The 20,349-nt window shown below is 45.2% G+C and overlaps 1 protein-coding gene across 1 annotated transcript in view; it reads right to left on the bottom strand.

Annotated features, from left to right (window-relative positions):
* Nucleotides 1-14,080, bottom strand: part of zbtb16a (zinc finger and BTB domain containing 16a) — a 103,073-nt gene extending 88,993 nt beyond the window's left edge. Inside the window, exons 1-2 of the mRNA XM_030361355.1 lie at nucleotides 13,941-14,080; nucleotides 9,830-11,176 (exon numbers count right to left, since the gene is read on the bottom strand). Of these exons, the coding sequence (XP_030217215.1) occupies nucleotides 9,830-11,073 (1,244 nt within the window). The 5' untranslated portion in view covers nucleotides 11,074-11,176; nucleotides 13,941-14,080. The remainder of the gene's footprint in view (nucleotides 1-9,829; nucleotides 11,177-13,940) is intronic.
* Nucleotides 14,081-20,349: the final 6,269 nt, after the last annotated feature.

Raw genomic sequence — 20,349 nt, 5'->3', positions numbered from 1 at the left:
GCGAAAAACACCCCAGGATGACCACTAAGCCACAAGTCAGTTGCTCTCCCGCGCTCTCTTCTGGGAGACATGATTGAGATGCAATTCAGCTTGAAATTTCAGAAACAAAATCATATTCTAACCTGAGAATACAATTTGCATTGCTGCCCTACACATTGACCCCATACTATGAAAAACAACAACAACAAGTGGTTGTGTCCAGGGCATGAGTGGCGTGTGGCATAGAAACCCAAAGAGAGATAAAAACATGGCGCAGAAGAGAAAAAATAGATACTGACAGGCTTTAGAGTCAGAGGTTAAGTGAAATACATCCAGGGGGGGGGGAAGAGAGAGAGAGAGAGAGAGAGAGAAAGAGAGGGAGACAGCAAGAGAGAAAGAGACAGCGAGAGAGAAAGACAGCAAGAGAGAAAGAGAGAGAGAGACAGCGAGAGAGAGAGAGAGACAGCGAGAGAGCGAGAGCGAGAGCAAGAGCGAGAGCGAGAGCGAGAGCGAGAGCGAGAGCAGAGTCATGAGCCGATAAAAGGGCCCCCAAGGCACCTGTTAGTGAAGTGCCAGCCAGTGTGTGTCCCTTGCAGGCCCGGCCCCTGACCGGCACACAAAGGAAGAAACGAAAACACCCTTCCCCCCCGCCCTTACCCCAAAAACTAAACACAAACAAACAGTAGAAGACAGCTTCAGACCAGGATAAATACACACAGCAAGAGATGGAAAACGAGAGGTCGCCTTGAACGTCATACAGAGGGGAAAAGTAAACAATGCTCCAAAAGACCAAAGAAAACCAAAAAGGTGACTGCAGTGTGTGCAGAGTGTTCGTTGTTACTGGAGGGAAGTGTGTGTGTGTGTGTGTGTGTGTGTGTGTGTGTGTGTGTGTGTGTGTGTGTGTGTGTGTGTGTGTGTGTGTGTGTGTGTGTGTGTGTGTGTGTGTGTGTGTGTGTGTGTGTGTTACAGCATCATCTGTAAGGTCAGCTGACGCGGAGCTGACAGAGATGATGTATTTTTTAAACATTGCATGTCAGCCGTGCCGCCTCACAGATCTGTCCAACAAATGGAATGGATTCTTTTGGCAGATTTTCCTTTCATTTTTTACCTGGCAGCAGTTGCCTTCCTCGAAGCCAAGGGAGGATAAGCATGACAACAACAACAGAGATCAACACAAGACAATCTGCAAGTGGTCATGTGAGAGAGAGCGAGAGAGAGAGAAGGAGAGACGGACCTTGGAAACGACCCTGGTGGAAGCACCCTGGTGAAAGGATTCATGTGTCAGGAGAAAGGAATGAAAAGCTCTGATTATTAGAGAAGGGAAGACTGAAAGGGAGAGAAATATGTCATCATGGTTAACATTGCAGTGAGCCAATCAGGAGCCTGATGAACTGTGCGTCTGCTGGCCCGCGCCACCACGACATGGTCGAACAATGTCCTTGAAATAAAACCATACACATTAGCAGGTAAAACAATTCCTAATGAGTGAAGAATACAAGTGTCTCTGTCTAAGGGGGGAGTTTGGATCGTAAGCCGAACATCCTCTTAATGCTCTATGTGTGTGCCTGTGTAGGCTTGTGTGTGAATGTGGTTGATGCTCGCTCGTGTGCATGCGTGCGTGTGTGTGCTTGTGTCTGTATATCAACATCTCTCTATGCCTTCTGTAATCTTCTTCGGTGTCTCTTTAGTCAGAAAAAAAACACATAAATCAATTATGGTTTTAAGCTTTATGCCGCGATTTAGTCGACCAATCCCTCCTGGATTATTGAGCAGCTTTAAAACAAAACACGCTGGCATCAAACGCAACAGGCAGCTGAGGAAGCAGTAAAGCAATCCATATTGATGCAAAAAAGATTTTTTAGAATGCCAGACGGGTATCATAGAAGTTGGATATCATGGTGTGTGTGTACGTATGTACGTTCGTGCGTGCGTGTGTAGCTAATTTAGATCTTTGCATAACTACAAACATTAAAATGATTTTATTTGCGTCCAAATATTTGGTAATATACCCCGATATCGCTGGAATTGACAATCTAGTTCTGCGGAGAGAAAATAAATAAATAATGACACAGAGCTGAATGTAAGCGGTATGCTATGCACTCAGAATGTCACGGCAAGTCAAAACCACCTCGTTGTACTGACACTTCACAACAACCAAAAATGTAACCTGCTCCTCTCACCCGCGTTCCCGCGGAAACCCTGCGCAGAACTCGCAGTATTAAAAAAATAAAAAGGATGTGATCATTTTGACTTTGCCTTGACATCCGGAGCACACAGTACGTAATCAACCAAATGTGTGCGTCTTATCCATTACCGGGGAAAAGGTTGACATGTATAGACTCATATCCTAAGACAAGGCCAGGGAAGTGTTTTTTATAAATACATTCAATTCAGAAAGAGGAGGGATTAATTTACATTTGTGGAATATTGTAGGTATATTAAAGAGGTTAAAGAATAATGTATTATTCAACATCTTATTTTGATGAAGAACCTGTCCAATGGAAATGGCAATAATGTAGAATTATTATGCATCCACTATAAATGGTGTCACTATTGATTGTAACCTTCCAAATCAATGCAGACGAATCACCACTACAAGGCGTTTGTACGTCCTTAAATAATGAAAACTACCTCGAATAGTTACCCTTTTAAGCAGGAGCTGTCCCCTTTTGCAACATATTATACCCTTCACCATACCCGCAAAGTGGATAGAGGCATCAGAGGCACAATGAAAGAGAAAAATAAATAGTTGAACAAAAACTATTTGATGGGCGTGCAGCCCCTCGCTAAAAGAACCAACATGGAGTCTCCGGGGTGGTTTATGAGGCTCTGAGTTATGGCCAAGATAAAGAGGAAGGTGTATAAAGAGAGAAAGAACGAGTGGAGAGAGAAGAAGAAAGAGTGAGAAGAGCGAGAGTGACAGTTTATTTGTGTACTTTTTATGCGTGCCTCCAAAATTCTGTGTTGGTTTTTTACAGAAAGAGCACGGGAGTGTTGTGGGGGGGGGGGGGGGGGGGTGGGTTTTATGAGCGGCTTCTTAGCGTATCGCTGGTATCACTCCATCAGGGGCCCCCCCTTCGCCCATCGCCAGCTAGCCCATTCAAGTAGCAACAAAGAGGCTAATTAGAAGCTCCCTCTTCCCTGGAAAGCCCGCGGACGCTTCTGATTTGATACTTCCCAGGACGGCTCAGGGGCCCTGCGAGGTGGGGGCCGCGGAGCACACACACACACACACACACACACACACACACACACACACACACACACACACACACACACACACACACACACACACACACACACACACACACACACACACACACACACACACAGCCCTTTTTCCTGGCGCATATGCTGTAGGAAACTCATTGTGACATTTCAGCCAGCAGGTACAAAGTGTGATGAAACGTCTCCACGCGTTGGGTTGTTTTAGCAATTTGCCTCTCATATGGCAATATGAAAACGTGTTATGAATACGTTGTCAGAGGCCACTTAGCGTAACAGTGTAAGCTTACCCACGCCCCCTCTCTTGGACCCCATCCACAGAGGCCCCCATGCGGCCAAAAGTGAAAGGGGGGTGTGGGGGGGGGGGGATGGTTGCCCACAGGCCACGGTACAGGAGACTCAACTTTGGTCTCATGCCAGAAAACATAAGCTTGGGTCGCGTCTGGCTGAGTGCGGAGGGGCGGCTCTGGTCTTTCACCATGAGCCCAGACGAAGCAGGTGAGAGAAAGGAAATAAAATGAAGGGGGGGAAAAAGGGAAAGAATAAAATAAAAGCAGCCAGCTGGCCTACCCAAGGGACATACACACACACACGCACGCACGCACACGCACACACACACACACACACACACACACCTCTTATCTAAATCAGCCTGTAGATTACATCACCATGGGCACTGTCTGGATATTACATTTCCTTTTTTCCCTTTGATTTCCCTCTTTCCGTCCTTCCATCTCTCCCCTTTTCCTTTCTTCCTCTCATCCGGCCCATCATTTCCCCAGCCAATGGACACACGCGTGCGCGGCCTGGTCACTCCACGGTCTGGAACGCTCGCTCTGGGAGTGATCAGATAGTGGTGAAAGGACAGCTGGCCCTGCGAGCGAGGGCTTCAGCGATGCCTTGAAAGACGACCGCTGTAACCTGTGATGTACGCGTTTATCTTTCTAGCCGTTTGCGGTGCTCATATTGACCCTATCCCCCTCCTCCATCCCATCTCCCTTTTCACATGAAGTAGGACCCCCACCTCACCCCTCCCCATTTTCCCTCCCCTCTTCCCTCCCCTCTTCCCTCCCCTGGCGCGTTAAGTCTCCAATCGATACATCTCCCCTCCCCTGACAGTGACGACATGGCCCAGATCTGGGATCAGAGCGATGGCGTTGTAAATCTTTAAGGTTCAACTCCGGCTTTAAAATGTCTCGTCCGCAGCACCGGCCAGTTACCTCCGGGACAAGACGAAGCCCCGCCCCTGCCCCTGTCTGGTAGGCTTTCAGGGGGAGACGTAAACAAAAAAGCTCTCCGCGCCTCCACAAATTGGGGCCAAAAGGAGGCACCAGAGAGAAGGAGGTGTCCACGTGTGTGTGTGTGTGTGTGTGTGTGTGTGTGTGTGTGTGTGTGTGTGTGTGTGTGTGTGTGTGTGTGTGTGTGTGTGTGTGTGTGTGTGTGTGTGTGTGTGTGTGTGTGTGACAAGGGGACCTGAATGGGGCCTGTTCTTCGCTGCCACCGCCCCACGGCTGAGAGATTTCTTGGCAGGAGGTGTGCTGCCTGCGCGCGGGCCCATCTATTGTGCTAGCCAGTTTAGGTTATTAAAGGCAACACGTTCCTCACCTGAGAACGCTAGCTCGGGGAGGTGCTAGCCGGAGCGATTTAGCTTTGCAAAGTGATTTCGAATGGAGGGTAATCCTGCAAACAGGGTAATAGATGCTACCTCGCCAGCGGGGGTTTCCGTCAAGAGCAGGATAACGGTGATAACTGCCCAGGCGGCTTCGCGGGGTCCATATATATGTTTATTGTCATTGGTTAGCTCCGGGTCCACGTCTCGGTGTACACCGAGGACGACACCTGATACAGATCCTACGCCGTGATGCAATCTCAGGGGGCTGAACATGTGAAAAAAATGTTGTTTTTTAGACAGAAGATAAGGGGAGGTGGGATCATATCAAAATGGTTAATAAATTGGAAAAGCATCTTTATTGTCAGCATGTTAAAATGCCTTGAATGATCAAAAAGAATGCGTTTGAATCTGTACCTTTTGGCTTTGTAAAAATAAGCCGTTGTTGTTGAATAGATCTGACAGAATTGTTTTTGGATTTAAAGTGAAACTGCAAATTGAGAAGGCAGAATCGATAAAGAAACACATCAGTGTCTCATAAACAAAAAAATCAAACACACTTCCCAGCAGTTGAGATGATTCACACGTTTTCTTGTTTTTACCTCAACTCCAGAGCAAAAAACAAGAAGACGAAAAACCAAAACCCCACAGCGCTGGACGGCCGACTCAACACTATGTGCCCACGTGCACAGAAAGGCTCATCACCTGGGACTCCACTCGGGGTTGTACCCGGTAGGAGGGCCAAGGGTTATCTGTCCTACGCCGATATGCACAGATAAAGAAAAACCCAACCTCTCTCTCTCTCCCCCCCCCCTCTCCCTCCCTCCTCCCTCTCCCGCCCTCTCTCTGCTGGCCCCTACTCTATCAGCTCCAGGGGCCCCCCCTGGTATTAGAGGCCGGCGGTAGCGGTACAGCGGCTGCTCGCGACCGCTCGCGACGCCAATGCTCCTAGGGCCACAATGGAGAGGAAATGGAAGAGTGAGGTGCTGGCACTGGCCCCGTGTTGCTAAGGGCAGAGTGGGTAGACAGGGTCTGGTGGGCGGCCAGCTTAGCTTCGCTGTAGCGTCTTTGGCGACACTGAAAGAGATATACATCTTAACAAATACAAAATGTATTTATATATATTGTAGCAGAACAGGAAACCACTCACTTCACGCATCGGACACCCAAACCTACGCCGTGAGCCACACAAATAAACACACGCACGGTTGAAACATTGATGGTTATCAGCAATGTTTAACTGCTGTATGCCGGAAAGCTCTTTTTCAGCAAACAAGGTCTTTTCTGTGTTTTTTTTGGGGCTGTGTGATGTACATTACCACAAGGGTCAGTGATTTGCATGAGAATGGACGATTAACTGAAAGAGATAAACCCAAGGCTACCTCCCTTGAATTGGAACGCTGTGTTTAGAATACCAAGCAGTTGTTTTTTGGTTCGTTTTTTTTTTTTCTTCTTCTTCTTTACACTGCCTTAGAGTTTGCCATGTTGCATCATGCGTTCCGTTTTCTCAATACATTGCTCCGACTGGACCAGCGGTATTAGTATTTTTTCCCTTCCTCTCTGTGCGGGTGTGAGGGTCACTGAAATAACGCTGTAGTCCCCCGCTCCCTGTAGTCATAAGAACGAACACACTCCCTTCTCCATTTGAAGACATAAATCCAGGGCTTGTGAAAGCTGTCTGCTTGTGGCACGCGTGTGTGCGACTGTCTGTGTGTGTTGCTAACTGACTTTTACTGACTGTAAACAGACAAAACCCTTGTCTTGCGCAAAAGGTTAGCAATTTTTTATAGTCCATTAACGGAGCTACTGGTTGCTCACTCCCTCCTTCCCTCTTAAGTTCTCGAGCTCTGCCTCTTTTTAACGCTCTCTCCCTGAAACACACACACACACACACACACACACACACACACACACACACACACACACACACACACACACACACACACACACACACACACACACACACACACACACACACACACACACACAATCTCTGATCTCCTTAACCCTGACCCAAAGTCAAGACAGAACTCCTTCTCTTTTTTTTGTTTTGGATTAGTTGTGTGAGTGTGAGAGAGAGAGAGAAGGGGTGCGTGTGTGTGGGGGGGGGGATCTAATCCAGGACACACAAGAATGAATGGGAGCAGAGACTACATTTATAGAGGAAGCGAGTACTTTCGGCTGCATTTGGACACACACACACACACACACACACACACACACACACACACACACACACACACACACACACACACACACACACACACACACACACGGGTCAAATATACACCTCGTACTCTAGACCTGTGCTGCATCTGGAAACAATTAAACTCATGTTTGACTTGACCTGCCTTCACCAAGTGAACTCTGTCCACTTTTTTTTTATGTGTTTGTATTCAAAGACAGACAGCACCGACCCTGCTATGGGAGGGGGGGAGCTCTGGGCAGGGAACGAGCTGCAATTAGTTACCAGAAATACGACACTGTGAACACCAATTTGGTATAACAGACCACTGTTATACACACACACACACACACACACACACACACACACCCAAGTATGTCTATGACTTTAGTAAATCCAAGGTGATATTTTAAATACATGGTCGGGTCAGAAGTAAATGTCAGCTCAGGACACCAAAATACTTTTGACAAATGGGTCGGAATTGTTCCAAAACAGTGAAAGTGAATTTTATAATGGCAGTTAAATACTGTCTGAGTGGCTGTCTGAGAGATCACTAGTTCAGCCCACCACGGGCTTGCATGTCTGGAAGAAACTGCAGCATATGATGCAATTTGTGATTGGGGGAGTGGGGGTGGAGGGGATTTCTACACACTTCAAGACGTCTCTGAGAATGACAGGACAGAAGAAGCCCATAATATTACACAGTGACGTCTGGAATATCCGCTCATCTAAATTAACCCATTAGTATTCTAAAGAGGGGGAATAGCAGCCAGATCAATGGATAAAACGGTTTGGAAATCTCCTTTGATACCGGATTTCCCAGCTCGGGGAAATTGATGAAATTCCCCTTGAAATATAGGCAACAGCTCTCATCCCAGATCGTTCTCAAGGATACCGTCAATTTAGCTGGCTGGTTCAGGACACTAGAAACATAATGCACTGCACATTTCTTCCAATCTGTTCCTGTTTGGAAAAATGTCTTTTCAAACAGCCCTAGGAGAATTTGAACAAATATTAGGTAAGCTGAATGACCTTAACTTAAACCAATATTTGAAAGCAATGCATTTAATTCACACTGAAGGACTGAATATAACGCTCACATGCTTTCGGTGTAATGATTGTCAATGTCACCAGGTCGAATACCTCACACAATCACAGAGTAATTAAGTTATTAACCCCGCACTGCGCACAAAATACATAATTACCAATTTCTGGCACACGACTTTATTACTATACTTGAATCTTGAAAACAGCTGTTGACAAATTAACATTAGCCTACGCTTTCTTTTTTTATGCAAAGAGCTCTTGTATCCAACGGAAAAACTCAAATTGGTAAATGCGTTCTTAATTTCCTCTTAGATAAATGTTGAACTAGGAATTTAATAAATATCATACAAATATTTATATTTTAAGAAAGATATAAATCCATCGCACTTCATAATCGGAATGAATAAGGTGCGATTCCTCTTTTTAACACAAACGTAACAAAGAAACACACACAAGGTCATGTCAATGTCTTCTGGGAAAAACAATCCACTCTGGAAAGTTAAGGAGAGTTAACTTTCCGTCTCTCTTTTATCGGGAGCTCATGGGGCGATCAAGACCGATTTGCCAGCTGTACAGGGCTTAGGATCTAGCTAAGTCCCTCCCTGATTTATATTTGCTGAGGTGTGATGTGAATTTTAGGCAGGTCTCAAACCCTCAAGTAAACCTTGGCCCCATTCACACTCCTATTGATTTGAGTAAACATTTCTGGCCAAGCGGGTGGCCTTCAGGTTATAAGAAAAGATGGTAGTCTGATAAACACACTGATTCAGCAGGAGAAAAATCTATCAAAGTGGCGACGCAAGGTAAGTGGTTGCCAAAAAGCAGATATTAACGTTGCAACATAACACTGAGCTGGAAGAAGCTACAAGGCAAGCGTACGGGTTGCACACGTTTGTAAATGCTCACACACAAAGCCAGGTTAATCCCTTCTACTAAATGGTTCAGGTAGGTCTATAGCACTCATTTCCTGGGTTGACAGCCAGCTCAAATCATAACGCTACTAAGGGCCCCATTATTAGGGGCCCTTTGCAACTTTAGACCTCGCCACACCATCGGGGTGTGTGTGTGTGTGTGTGTGTGTGTGTGTGTGTGTGTGTGTGTGTGTGTGTGTGTGTGTGTTTTTTCTCTGCCAGTCATCTGGACACTAGTCTGGGAGCCATCAAACACGGACCCTGTGGGCAGGCTGTGGATCAGATGAGGATGTACACAGCTCTGACCAGGCAGGATCCACTCTGTGTTTTCTACTACGGCGAGTCAAGAGCATCGCATGCCAACAACCATTTTTAACCCCTCGCACTCTTGGCCTTCAAACCCCAAATAGGTGTGTGAAATGTTCCGAACTACCCCATGCAAATGTGAGGAGAAATGGATAACCCACTGAAATTGAATTATTTGTAGTACCTCACGAGCTAACAGATAATACAAATAAATTAACTGAACAATGTTTTCTGTCAAACATGACATGAGTGAAGCACACTCATTGGCCAGCGCTGCGCACCATTGACTTCATGCAACCGATCAACAGCCACTCCAACCGGCACTTCAACATTTTCATTGCGAAATTCCATTCAATCCATTCGGTGTCCCCATTCCCATGGATATGAACGAACATATAATCATATGGCTCGTGTGAAAACAAGCGAGTGAAAGAAAGGCACATTTATTAGCTCAACAGAAAGCAAACGACAACAAGGTCAGCCTCCTATACCTCGTTGATATATTATCAGAGAAGGAGAAGAAGAAGAAGAGGAAGCACCAAAAAAAAAAAAAAAAAAAAGGCTTACCTATGCTGCTCCACCGCCTCGTTGTCAGGGAGCTCGGCGCCGCACACGTTGCAGCGCTCGTGCTGGTTCCGGGGGTCCGGCTTCATGCCCACCGCCAGCTCTCCCAGCTTGCTGAAGAACTCCCTCTGGATGAAGCTCTGGGGCAGCAGGCCGCCGTAGGCGCTGAAGTCCATGGACATGGCCAGTGCCGGGGACATGGGCAGGCCGGATGCCATGGACACCGGCAGAGACATCATGCCGTCCGTCTTGTGGTTGGGCGGCAGGGAGTAGAGCGAGGCCAGGTGCTTCTCCGTCATGCCGGCCATGGCCTCCAGGCCCATCTGGCTGAGATCGGCCTGGGGGTCGCCAAGGCCCTCGTCGCGGACGTAGTGAAGCTCGCGGGCGCTGGTGATCACGCTGCTCCGGGTGGGCGTCCCGGGCCCGTCGCGGTTCCGGTCCTCGGCGTTGCGCTCGCCATTGCTGGACGCGCTCGACTCCATGTTCTGGGGGCTCTCGCGCCCGTTGCCCCCCACGTCCACCTGCATCATCTCCGTCTTGATGTCGGCCATCAGCTGGTGGGAGTTGCCGTGGGCGAGGTGCTCGCCGCCGAAGCCCTGCTGGAGGAGGGACTGGCCGATGCTCATCAGGCTGTCCACGGCGGCCCGGGTGGGGCTCAGGGTGGAGAGGCTGAAGGAGGTGGACACCGAGGGGCTCTGGTCCACCATGCCGGCGATGGCAGCGGCGGCGGCCTGCTGGCTGGCAGACAGGTAAGGGTTCTCCATGGAATGCTTCTTGGAGTTCTTGCCTCCGTTGCGGCCCTTGCGCTCGTCGTCGTCCTCCGTGCCGCCGTCGTGCACGCCGGCCTCAGCGTCGTTCTCGTCCGACGACTGGATGGTCTCCAGGATCTTCAGGCACTGCTCCTCCAGGTACTCGATCTCCAGGATCTCGGCGGCGTAGAGCAGGTCGTCCAGGTCCTCCACCTTGGCTTGCAGAGTGGCGGTGTACGCGTATTCCAGGATCTGCTGGAACGTCTTTGGTGAGAGGAAGTCCAAAGTGTAATGCTGGCTGCTGCGGTGGAAAAGGATCTCAAACATTTTGCTGGTGCACGCCAGCACGGTCCGGTGAGCGTGGAACTCCTGGGTGTCCACCATGATGACCACATCGCAGAGGGTGCCGGCCAGACGCATCTGATTGGCCTTCTGCAACAGGCTGGTAGGGTGGTTGGGGTTCTGGAGCTGGATCAGACCCATTTTAGTTACGTCCATTGTGGTGCTGTTGCAGTCCACGAGCCCGACTCATGGGGCTCGCCTTTTCCGTTCAGCTTTGTATTCGGTTATCTTTGCAAGAAAGAAAACGATGAAGTCTTTCCTAGCGGAACAGAGGGAGAAGAGAGTCAGTGAAAAACGATCAGGATAACCAAAGCGCAGATGTCACATTGAAATGAAACTTCTTTTCAATTTATTATTTTTGATAAATGTGGAAAAATATTATATTGCATGATTAAATTAAAAACGATTAAATAATGGAAATCTGAACTATGTACATTTGATGATAAAAAAAAAAAGGTACACCTGACAACAAAAAAAATGTCAGCTGAACAAATGTATAGCGTGGGAGAAGAAGAGGTGGAGCGTTGTTGGATGAAATGGCATCTTACTCAGTATTCCTATCACACAGAAGACCCCAGAGCCGGGGAGGGGCCGAGCACTGGCAGCGAGAGATGCTTCAATAGGAAGATGAAGCAGGCACGTTGTAGCCTCGACAACGTTTACCCAATATATTCACCGACGCCGAACCGAAGTGACTCGTTCACTTACTTTCGGCTATATATTGTGTACAGTGTGTATGCACACTGGCTCGCTCAAACCCGTGGCTTTATTATTTGGGAAATGGTATAGCCTACGGCCGGTGAAAATGTCAGCAGAAAGTATCGTCAGATTAAATTTACTTTAAAATAAAAACAAATGACCTCCTATAATTGGTGAATGACCCGAAGTATAATAAAACAACACAGGCTATCAAATCAATGAAAATAAACATTGTGTCCTTTTAAAAGAAGAGAAGTGTGCATGTTTTGGGTGTGATTGATAGTGATAAAAAAGGGCATCATAGTTTCGAAAAAAAAAGAAAGGAAATAAGTTTTACAGCCGGTTTGCTCTTCCCGTCTGAGAACATTGGGCTCTCTAGGCTAGCCTGCTCAAATGCCCCTCAGCAGAGACATGTCTCACTGACCCAACATGTAACTAAAGAGCCGCTTAACAAAGATGTCGCTCAAAAGAACACAAGCGTATCAACAAATTACATACATATCATATGCCATATATGACAAGGCTAAACAGGCCTATGCTGTTCGTTGTATGGATTAACCAGCACAGGGAACAAATAGCCTATGCAGATGAATTATTAAACAGGTGTAAAGCTTTTACATACAATTGTGGTTCTGATACAGGCCTACAAGATCCAAAGCATTATAAAGCTAAAGGTCGCATTGAATCCGTCTCCCTCACTGAGCAGAGATCACATCTTAACGACATCCCCTTAATCATTTTTTTTAAGCTGCGATTTATGAGCCTACTGTAATACAAATAAATGTCAATTCCACCACACACGCGTCCAAACGGAGACGAACTTTCACATCAACGAAAACAATCGAAAGTTGCAGTATTCGTTTCGTCATTCACATCCCGTGTGGTGAGATTAGCTCTCTACTAAGGACAGTGTTGCGTCTAGACAGCGCGCCTATACCATGGGAGAGCATTCGCTTTACATTGAACCGCGTTTAACACGATTCATAACAGACACACCGATGTTTTCCTTGGTAGGAATAAAAGATAGACTGCTGATAATGTGCTAATAGCTTTACTTAACTCCCTGGCAGCATAATCGATCGTATCACGACGAATTTAACGTCCATCTATTATAGTTGAATGCCAGCGGCGCACGCAGCCTGGACTCAATGACAAAGAATTGACAGCAATCATGATGAAACAATGTGCGCGCGATTTCATATTCCTGTTAAACCCAACGTGGTGCGAACAACCTTTTTGGTGGAACATAAGCAAACAAAAAAAAAAAAAGTACATGAAAACGTGCACAGACGACGATCTCAATGTTCCCATTGACCGCTATTCCGATCACCACACAGGTGGAATTGTTCAAAAACTAGGCGAAAATGCCCTCCGTTTAAGACCATTTGAATTTAGTAGCCTACATGCGACCTAATTGTCTCCGGATCGTGGAGGTGAAAGGGAGAACGGTATAGACAGGAAGATAGAGGAGAGATCAGACGATCTGGAAAACAAATCAATGTTGCATTGCATTTGTCAAGGATTTCAGATCCCAGTTGGTTGTGTGCGTGTGTCTATTCGTTATTGGATCTAGTGTTTGAGAAATCTAATCTTGCTCACGGTCAAGCCAGATGTGTATGCCTACTGTAAAATGCACATCAATCAATGATTGAGGAAATGGATAGCCCCACAGTTGAGAGAGCAATGTCCCCAGCGTTTCTCATTGTGATGCCATTAAGGCTAAATGAGCAACACAAGTGTTACGAGACACTAGGGGGTGGGGGGAGAGGAAGCAAGTGTCAATGTCAGAACGCATCTTCAGCAAAGTGCTAACAGTATATTTTCCTCAAATAAGTCACATGGACGAGCGTCATATGCTGTCTGGTTTTCCGAGCAGAGCCAGACCTCACGTTCTACTCGCCGTGATCTCCCGAATACTTAAACACGCAGGTTACGTCAACGTCGATACCTTTACAATTGCCCTACGTGGAAACTTAATTACTACCTTACACTACGCACACACAGACGCAGACTATAAGCTTAACATGTGAAAAAACTTGAAATAAGTCATGTTTGCCGATAAAGAATAATTCAAATCATTTCACACTTGAGCGCGCGCTGATGCACATTGCAACTTGTCTGCCCGCGCGATAGTTTCCGACTCCTCGCCACACTGTAACTTGACATGGGGTTGAACAGGGACAGCAAACAGTGGCTGACATCAATTCTTCCCCCAAAAAAACGTCAACATCGTGAATGAAAGTACACACACAAAATACGCGTTAACAACATGCAGGAGAAGCAGCTCTGTCAATTTGCTGCGTGCCCGTATCTTTTGGACTCACCTCGTAAGTTGCACGTTTTGATTCCTGTATGTGGTTATGGGGGCTACAGCGTAGTAACGCAGTTCGCAGTAGCCGCTCTCACACACGCACTAACTCCTTTCTTCTTTAGGGTGAGCGAATCAACACGGCGGTGACGTCAACGGAGAGAGAGTCAGCCGGCGCTGTCTTGTATCCGTGGACTGCGAAAGTGAGACACCTAGGGGGCTATCATCTCATCTTAAAATGTGTACATTATTGTAAGGCAATTAGAGCGTGCCCACGTGTATATTCAATATGGATATTGTTATGCTGGCTACCGGGCTCTTCCTCAGCCAAGATAGAAAAAAACGTCAACAAGACAGAATTGAACGAATATCCCATACACAATACATTTTGTTAGGGAATATTATTGCTTTGTTGAATTGTAATGTTAAAGATTTTTTATTATGGAGGTAGATAAGTATGTTATTATGGAGCATATAACATACAGCAAAATACTAATTTGGCTTTTTAGCTTTTTAAAAATCGGTGTAAATATCCAATTGATTACATGTGTAAGTTATCAACCCAGAGACAATCTACTTTCTGCATAGCTGTTGCCTTAAAAAATCATTAAGCTAATTATTCTTCCTTCTCATCCTGATAGCCTAGCTGCAATGCTCTATTTGAACAGTGTGCTTGTGAATGAGATACGGGGGGCCTTTGAGTTCACACAGATTATCACCCAATGACTCCATTAGGCCTATCAGTGACCGTGTTCACAACTTCCAAAACCTTTGACATTAGAATGTATTGTACACTGCGCATAAAAGCGTTTGCATAATGATAAGACCATTTACTCAGCATCCAAATAACCAATCCCGGGGCCCTGGAATTCCGATAACTCCTGAAAGAGGAACCAAACATAAATATAAAACAACACAGGCAGCACCGCCCCCGAAAAAAAAAAAAAACTAACACGAAACTGGTTATTCAAATAACTGTGATTTTATTGGCATACAATGGTGGCAAGTGATGTCCCTTCTGTTATATGATAGTACTTTATTGACGGGTATGAATTGCAATGGGTGCTGTGTTCGTCATGTGGTTCAACTTTTTTTTCAAACCAGCAGAAGTGCAACAAACAAGGAAGGGGCTGTAATTATCTTTTCCTCGTTTGCTCATGCAGGAAGAGTCCTTTATCTGCCATGCAAACTATGGATGATTGTGACTTATGGTTTCAAAAACGAATAGTTAGTGGGCAGGAAGAACGACGACTGAGATCTTTATTTTATAACAGAGAAGGACATCACTAATGCCACAATGTAGAGTTTTATGTACAGTTTGTCAGGGGTTGACCCCAGGAAGATTAGCTGATTGCCATGGCATCAGCTTATTGGGATCCTTCAAATGAACAAATAAACACATCTTTAATATTAAAGAATAACAAAATACAACAGATGTCCGGGACCGTCCAGCATGTATAGAAACTTTCTCTAGGCCTCCCATATCATGGCTTTGTGAACCTTAACAGAATTTTCCTCCTTATTCTTCTCTGCTCTTTATTTTCCCTGATCCGCTGAAACCATTGTGAACACGTTGCTCTGATTATTATATTTTGGTCTTTGACATGTAATCAGCATCGTATTTATTTTGTAACAGAGCAGGAGCAGCCCATTTTGCATGCACCTACATAGCCTGTGGCCTGTGACCAAAAAAAGCCTAGTGTTGACGCTTCTCATGCAAAGCAAGTGAGCAACACAGCTCACAGTTCCTCCAATGTGAACTGAATGTTAAATTGAACTATATTTAATTCATTTTCACATGACATACTCCTATATAAGAAAATGTGATTCCACCACCTGCAGTACGCAAGTAGATGTACAGATTGTCGTCACCCAGTGATTCAACAATGAGCTATATACATTTTATTTTTGCAAGATACTGCAAGATATCCCTTTACTGTCGACAATGTGATGATTGATTGACATGCAGGTCTCATCGTTAGCTGTGGGTTTTACTATTAGGCAGTAAGGCTAAATGATAATGATAAGCAATGGTGTTGGAAGGAGCCATAGAGATTTTAGAGAGAGGGGGAAATCTTCTTTCAACTTCTAAAATTCAGTGCGGCTCTTGGATTTTTTTGTTGGATTAATCCAAGCAAGGATCATAGAGTGCTTCATCACCTTTGAGCCCCGTGGCGGGCAGGCTTTGTGCCGGTTTACCCAGGGATGAAGAAAAAGGCACTGCCTTAATCTGGCAATAATCCAGCACCCCCTCTCTCACTCCTTCAACCTTTTACTGAAGGGAATGGAAGGAACCCATCCCAAATCATATTTAGTGGCACATTTCAAAACAACAGCAGTCACTGTTTAGGGAGGTAGCAGTGATTTGTACAAGCGATGGCAGTCTTTACTAATGAGCATAGACCCCTTGTCCCTGTCATTATACAGTATCTATTTGTGAGTATGACACATGAACATAGTACAATTATTGCATAAATTATTTCACTGTAGGCGTGTACACCTGGAGTATTATCATTAGCAATGTTATCAGCATGATAGCTGCCTTACTGCATTCATAATAGCCTTCATTATTTACACTAATGAGAAGTTCTACGATCCAAACTATTGGGCTAATAACAGCGATAAGGACTAAACTTAACACTGCTGTGTAGTAATTAGTACTTTCTGAATTATAAAACACCATGTGTAGCTTGAGCCCAAGGAGGTGCCCAGATAGGAAGAATAAGTAGCGCAAACACAAAAAACCAAACACACAAGTATGCATGACCTGAGAACGCTGAGGCCACGGAGTGTGTGAGCGTACAGTAAATGCCTTCCGGAGAGCTGTCATTAGAACGGGCTGCTTGCTCTCTAGCTATCTTGCAGAATGTGTAAATACTTCAGCTTGAAACTCGAGAGCTCAGAGATGGTGAGAGAGGTTGTTGTTGGTGTAGCCTTGTGCAATGTGAAAGGTTGCAAAACCCTTCCCATCTGAGGAATGGTAAATAGGCTCCACACAAACAAGTCAATGGTCCTTTAAAAAACGAAACATCGCTGGAACTTTATCTTTGATGCATCTTAAAATAAAAGTCACTCGTTGTTATTTGTTTGTTTTTGTTTATAGTTCTCGAACATAGAAGGCCACTTGGAAGGCTGGGGAAAGGTTGGAAAATAGTGATATTAAAATGTTGAGACACGTTGTAAAGTACATTGCTAAACAACCCCCCCGCCCCCCCCCACCCCCCCCCCCCCCCCCCCCCAAAAGTATAGTTTGCTATTGTCTGGTGTCCAATGCAGGCATGGCTTATGGAAGAGATGAAGTGGGGGGTAGGTAGGGCCCCACACAGTGGATCTTTGTCAAACTCTGTCCATACAGACGCACTGAATGGGCTCTTTTTACACTTGTGTAAACCTGGGGGGCGTCTCCAGCACTCAGGCCGCGCCTCCGCGACCCCTGACCCCCACCTCTGACCTCGGTTGGATTTTGGTCAGGAACAAACTTTTGGCTGGCCATGTGCTCAAGACAACTCTGATGGCAAAATAGGTCCTAGTTATCTACCTGTCTTGAATAATATAAGTGTGACACTGTCGGTTCATTATTAATAAGATAATAGATTAAAAACTTTAACATGCCAGTCTGTTTTATAGTTTTCCTTTAAGATTTTGTTTTATTCTTCACACTAAATATCTCCAAATCATGAATCAAATTATTTCCTCACTAAAGATGTCCTTTTGTTGATGCTGCTGCTGTTTTCAAAGCTCTTTTAATAGCCCTTCCAACACCTCCAGTTGGTAATCTGTGTGGCCCTGTGGCTATCCCCTGGTATTCAGTGTGTGTCCACCACTATTTGAAATCCGACTCTAAGTGACCCAGCGACCCTGCTCCGTACATTTGCCTAGTTACAGGTTTGCCCTGTCCCATGCACCGGGCTGTCTAATCTCAAAGAATGCCCAAGCCTTTGCTTCGGGTTAATGGGTGAAATGGCTGTGTTGACCTAGGTGTTTTATTTACCCAATGCCTATTTACCCCTCCATTCCAAAGACATCACCTGCGGCACTCTTAAGGACGGACCACAGAGGTTAAGAGAATCCCTTTGGATCAATAAGATGTTTGTTTGTCTAGGCCAACAGAGATTGGCATTGCGACAATTCCGGTTTGTGCAGTGACTTTCAGGTGGAAAGTGCCATGACCCTAGCTACTTTTTAGCTGGATATGACAGGGCGGTATTATTTTAGAGGTGGTTGTGTAAGGCTGTGTACACACAGTCGGGAGGGGGAGACGGGGGGGGCTTTAATAAAAAAAAGCCTTAATTTTCGATTTATGCATTTAATGAATGTTCTGCCAGCGTGATCGCCGGGTTCAAACTCAATATATGCGTGTCTATAAATATGGATTAAATTGTCTTCCGCCAAGCATCCTCATTTTATTGATTCTATAATTAACTATTTAAATAATAAAATCAAGCTTTTATGAGTCTTTTAATAAGAAGCCGTGAACACTCCACTCACCACTGTGAGTCATCAAATGATCTTTCTGTTGGTCTCTCAGCCTGAACTCAACAGAAGTGATCTAGGGACAACATTTTTATTCTAAGACATGACCTCTCACTGCACGTCATTGCGGTGCCCGTCTGGAGGTCCTCTTTGTTATGAAAGTGCACTGCTTTTATTATACTATTGCTGACTTCAAGCAGCCCAGTCCACCTCATCAAACCAAGATCTGTGCACCGCAGATCAATTCAACGTTTTGAATATACGGTAGTTTGAATTCCATCTAACGGTGTTGTTCCCATTCACACTAAATCAACCAGCCGTCTAACCAACTGACTAACCAACCAATCACTCAATCAAGCAGTTGACTGGTCAACTGACTAACCCACCAACTGACCAGCCCATGTTGACGATGGAAATTTGCTGATCAATAATTAATATATGTGCACCCCATTCGGAGGCTCAGACCGCCCTAGCACAGTTCTCCGGCTGTGTCATTTGTCTACAGTCTGAACAAATGAACAAATTAAATGTTCAGGCAGTGGAGGAGGAGCTCACACTGGGTTCACAAGTAGCAGATCAATCCTCCTTCACCAGCCTTTGTTTGCACTTGGGTACTTTTTATTTTATTTCAGTCTTTTTGGGGGCTATTAAAAGAGTTACGCAAGAGTGATTGCACTAGTGGCTTAAGTATGTGTGTGGCATGTGTGTGTGTGTGTGGGTCTGTGTGTGAGGGTGATTGGAGGTGTTGGGGGGCAGGGGGGGGGGGGGGGGGTAAATAATCATTGACTTGCTGAGACAATGCATCAATTATTATTGACCTAGAGCAAAGGAATGAATTAGGCATACTTTGTTTTAAGAGATTTAAGATTGACATAGCAAGTAAATTGTAAAAACATTGTAAAAAAAAGTCAACATTATGCCATTCCTTGTAAATGTGACAAAAGCCCATCCCGACTATTTCTTATTGTTTGGCTACTTATTAGTCAAACATTTGTTTGTCAATTGTAACCAGTCAAACATGTAAAATAAAATCTTCAAATACTTTTAAAATAATCATTCTTCTATAATGGAATTGGCAAAACGGCTCATTAACTCAGACTAAAATATCAAAGAGAAATTGTCATCATATTCATTTGATGAATATCTAAAATGAAGTTTGTAAATGTGACGTCCGTCCCTTAAATGGCATTGCTCATCCAACCAATAAAATAGAAAGACACACATGCAGAAACACCCACACAACAACCAAACCCTAAACCTAGGGGAGCATATAGATCGCACCTTCGCTATCTCGTTGGGTGTTGGGTCCACATTTCCATGGGCTGATTCCCTACAGCGCTCTTCTCACTGATGGCTGTATTACCCTCTCAGACTGGATTGAGAGAAGGTGACACCAGCCAAAAAAAGGTTACCCATCGCGACCCATCGCTGGGATGTAAAAGATACTGAAATGACGAATCTAGGGGGGTTATTTATTTAATTTCAAAATTTGGTATAGGGGATTAACCCCTTGAGATGCAGCATCTCCTTTTCAATCCCCTCGTTTAGGAAACCATCGAGAGACACGCCCTAGTCCGAGTTGAGAGGAGGATTCCGGTTCTGAGGGCAACAAGGTGGCCCTTGTGTTGACATGTGGATACGTTGAGAACAATCAGGTCAACTGCAACATTAATTATTTTACCCTTTACATAACCCCTTCAATGTTTAATGTTAAATTGTGAAGTGAACAAAGAGCAACTACAATAATGGAGCAGCATTTGGATAAGACTTTCCCTTTAAATCCCGTTGTTGACATTGAATAAAGCAGTGCCTGCCAGTATATAATAATTATAATCAGCCAGCATAAAATCTCACACTGTAACACCTGTAATTTGTGTCTGACTGGCCACCACATGTGAAGCCACTGTTAAAGAGTAACATATTAAATGACTTATTATCAGCTAATGGAAACC

Source organism: Gadus morhua, chromosome 7 (assembly GCF_902167405.1).
Source record: "Gadus morhua chromosome 7, gadMor3.0, whole genome shotgun sequence".
In the NCBI taxonomy this organism is placed as follows: domain Eukaryota; kingdom Metazoa; phylum Chordata; class Actinopteri; order Gadiformes; family Gadidae; genus Gadus; species Gadus morhua.
Note: the sequence above shows the minus strand (reverse complement) of the source record. Positions and strands in the feature narration are given on the sequence as shown.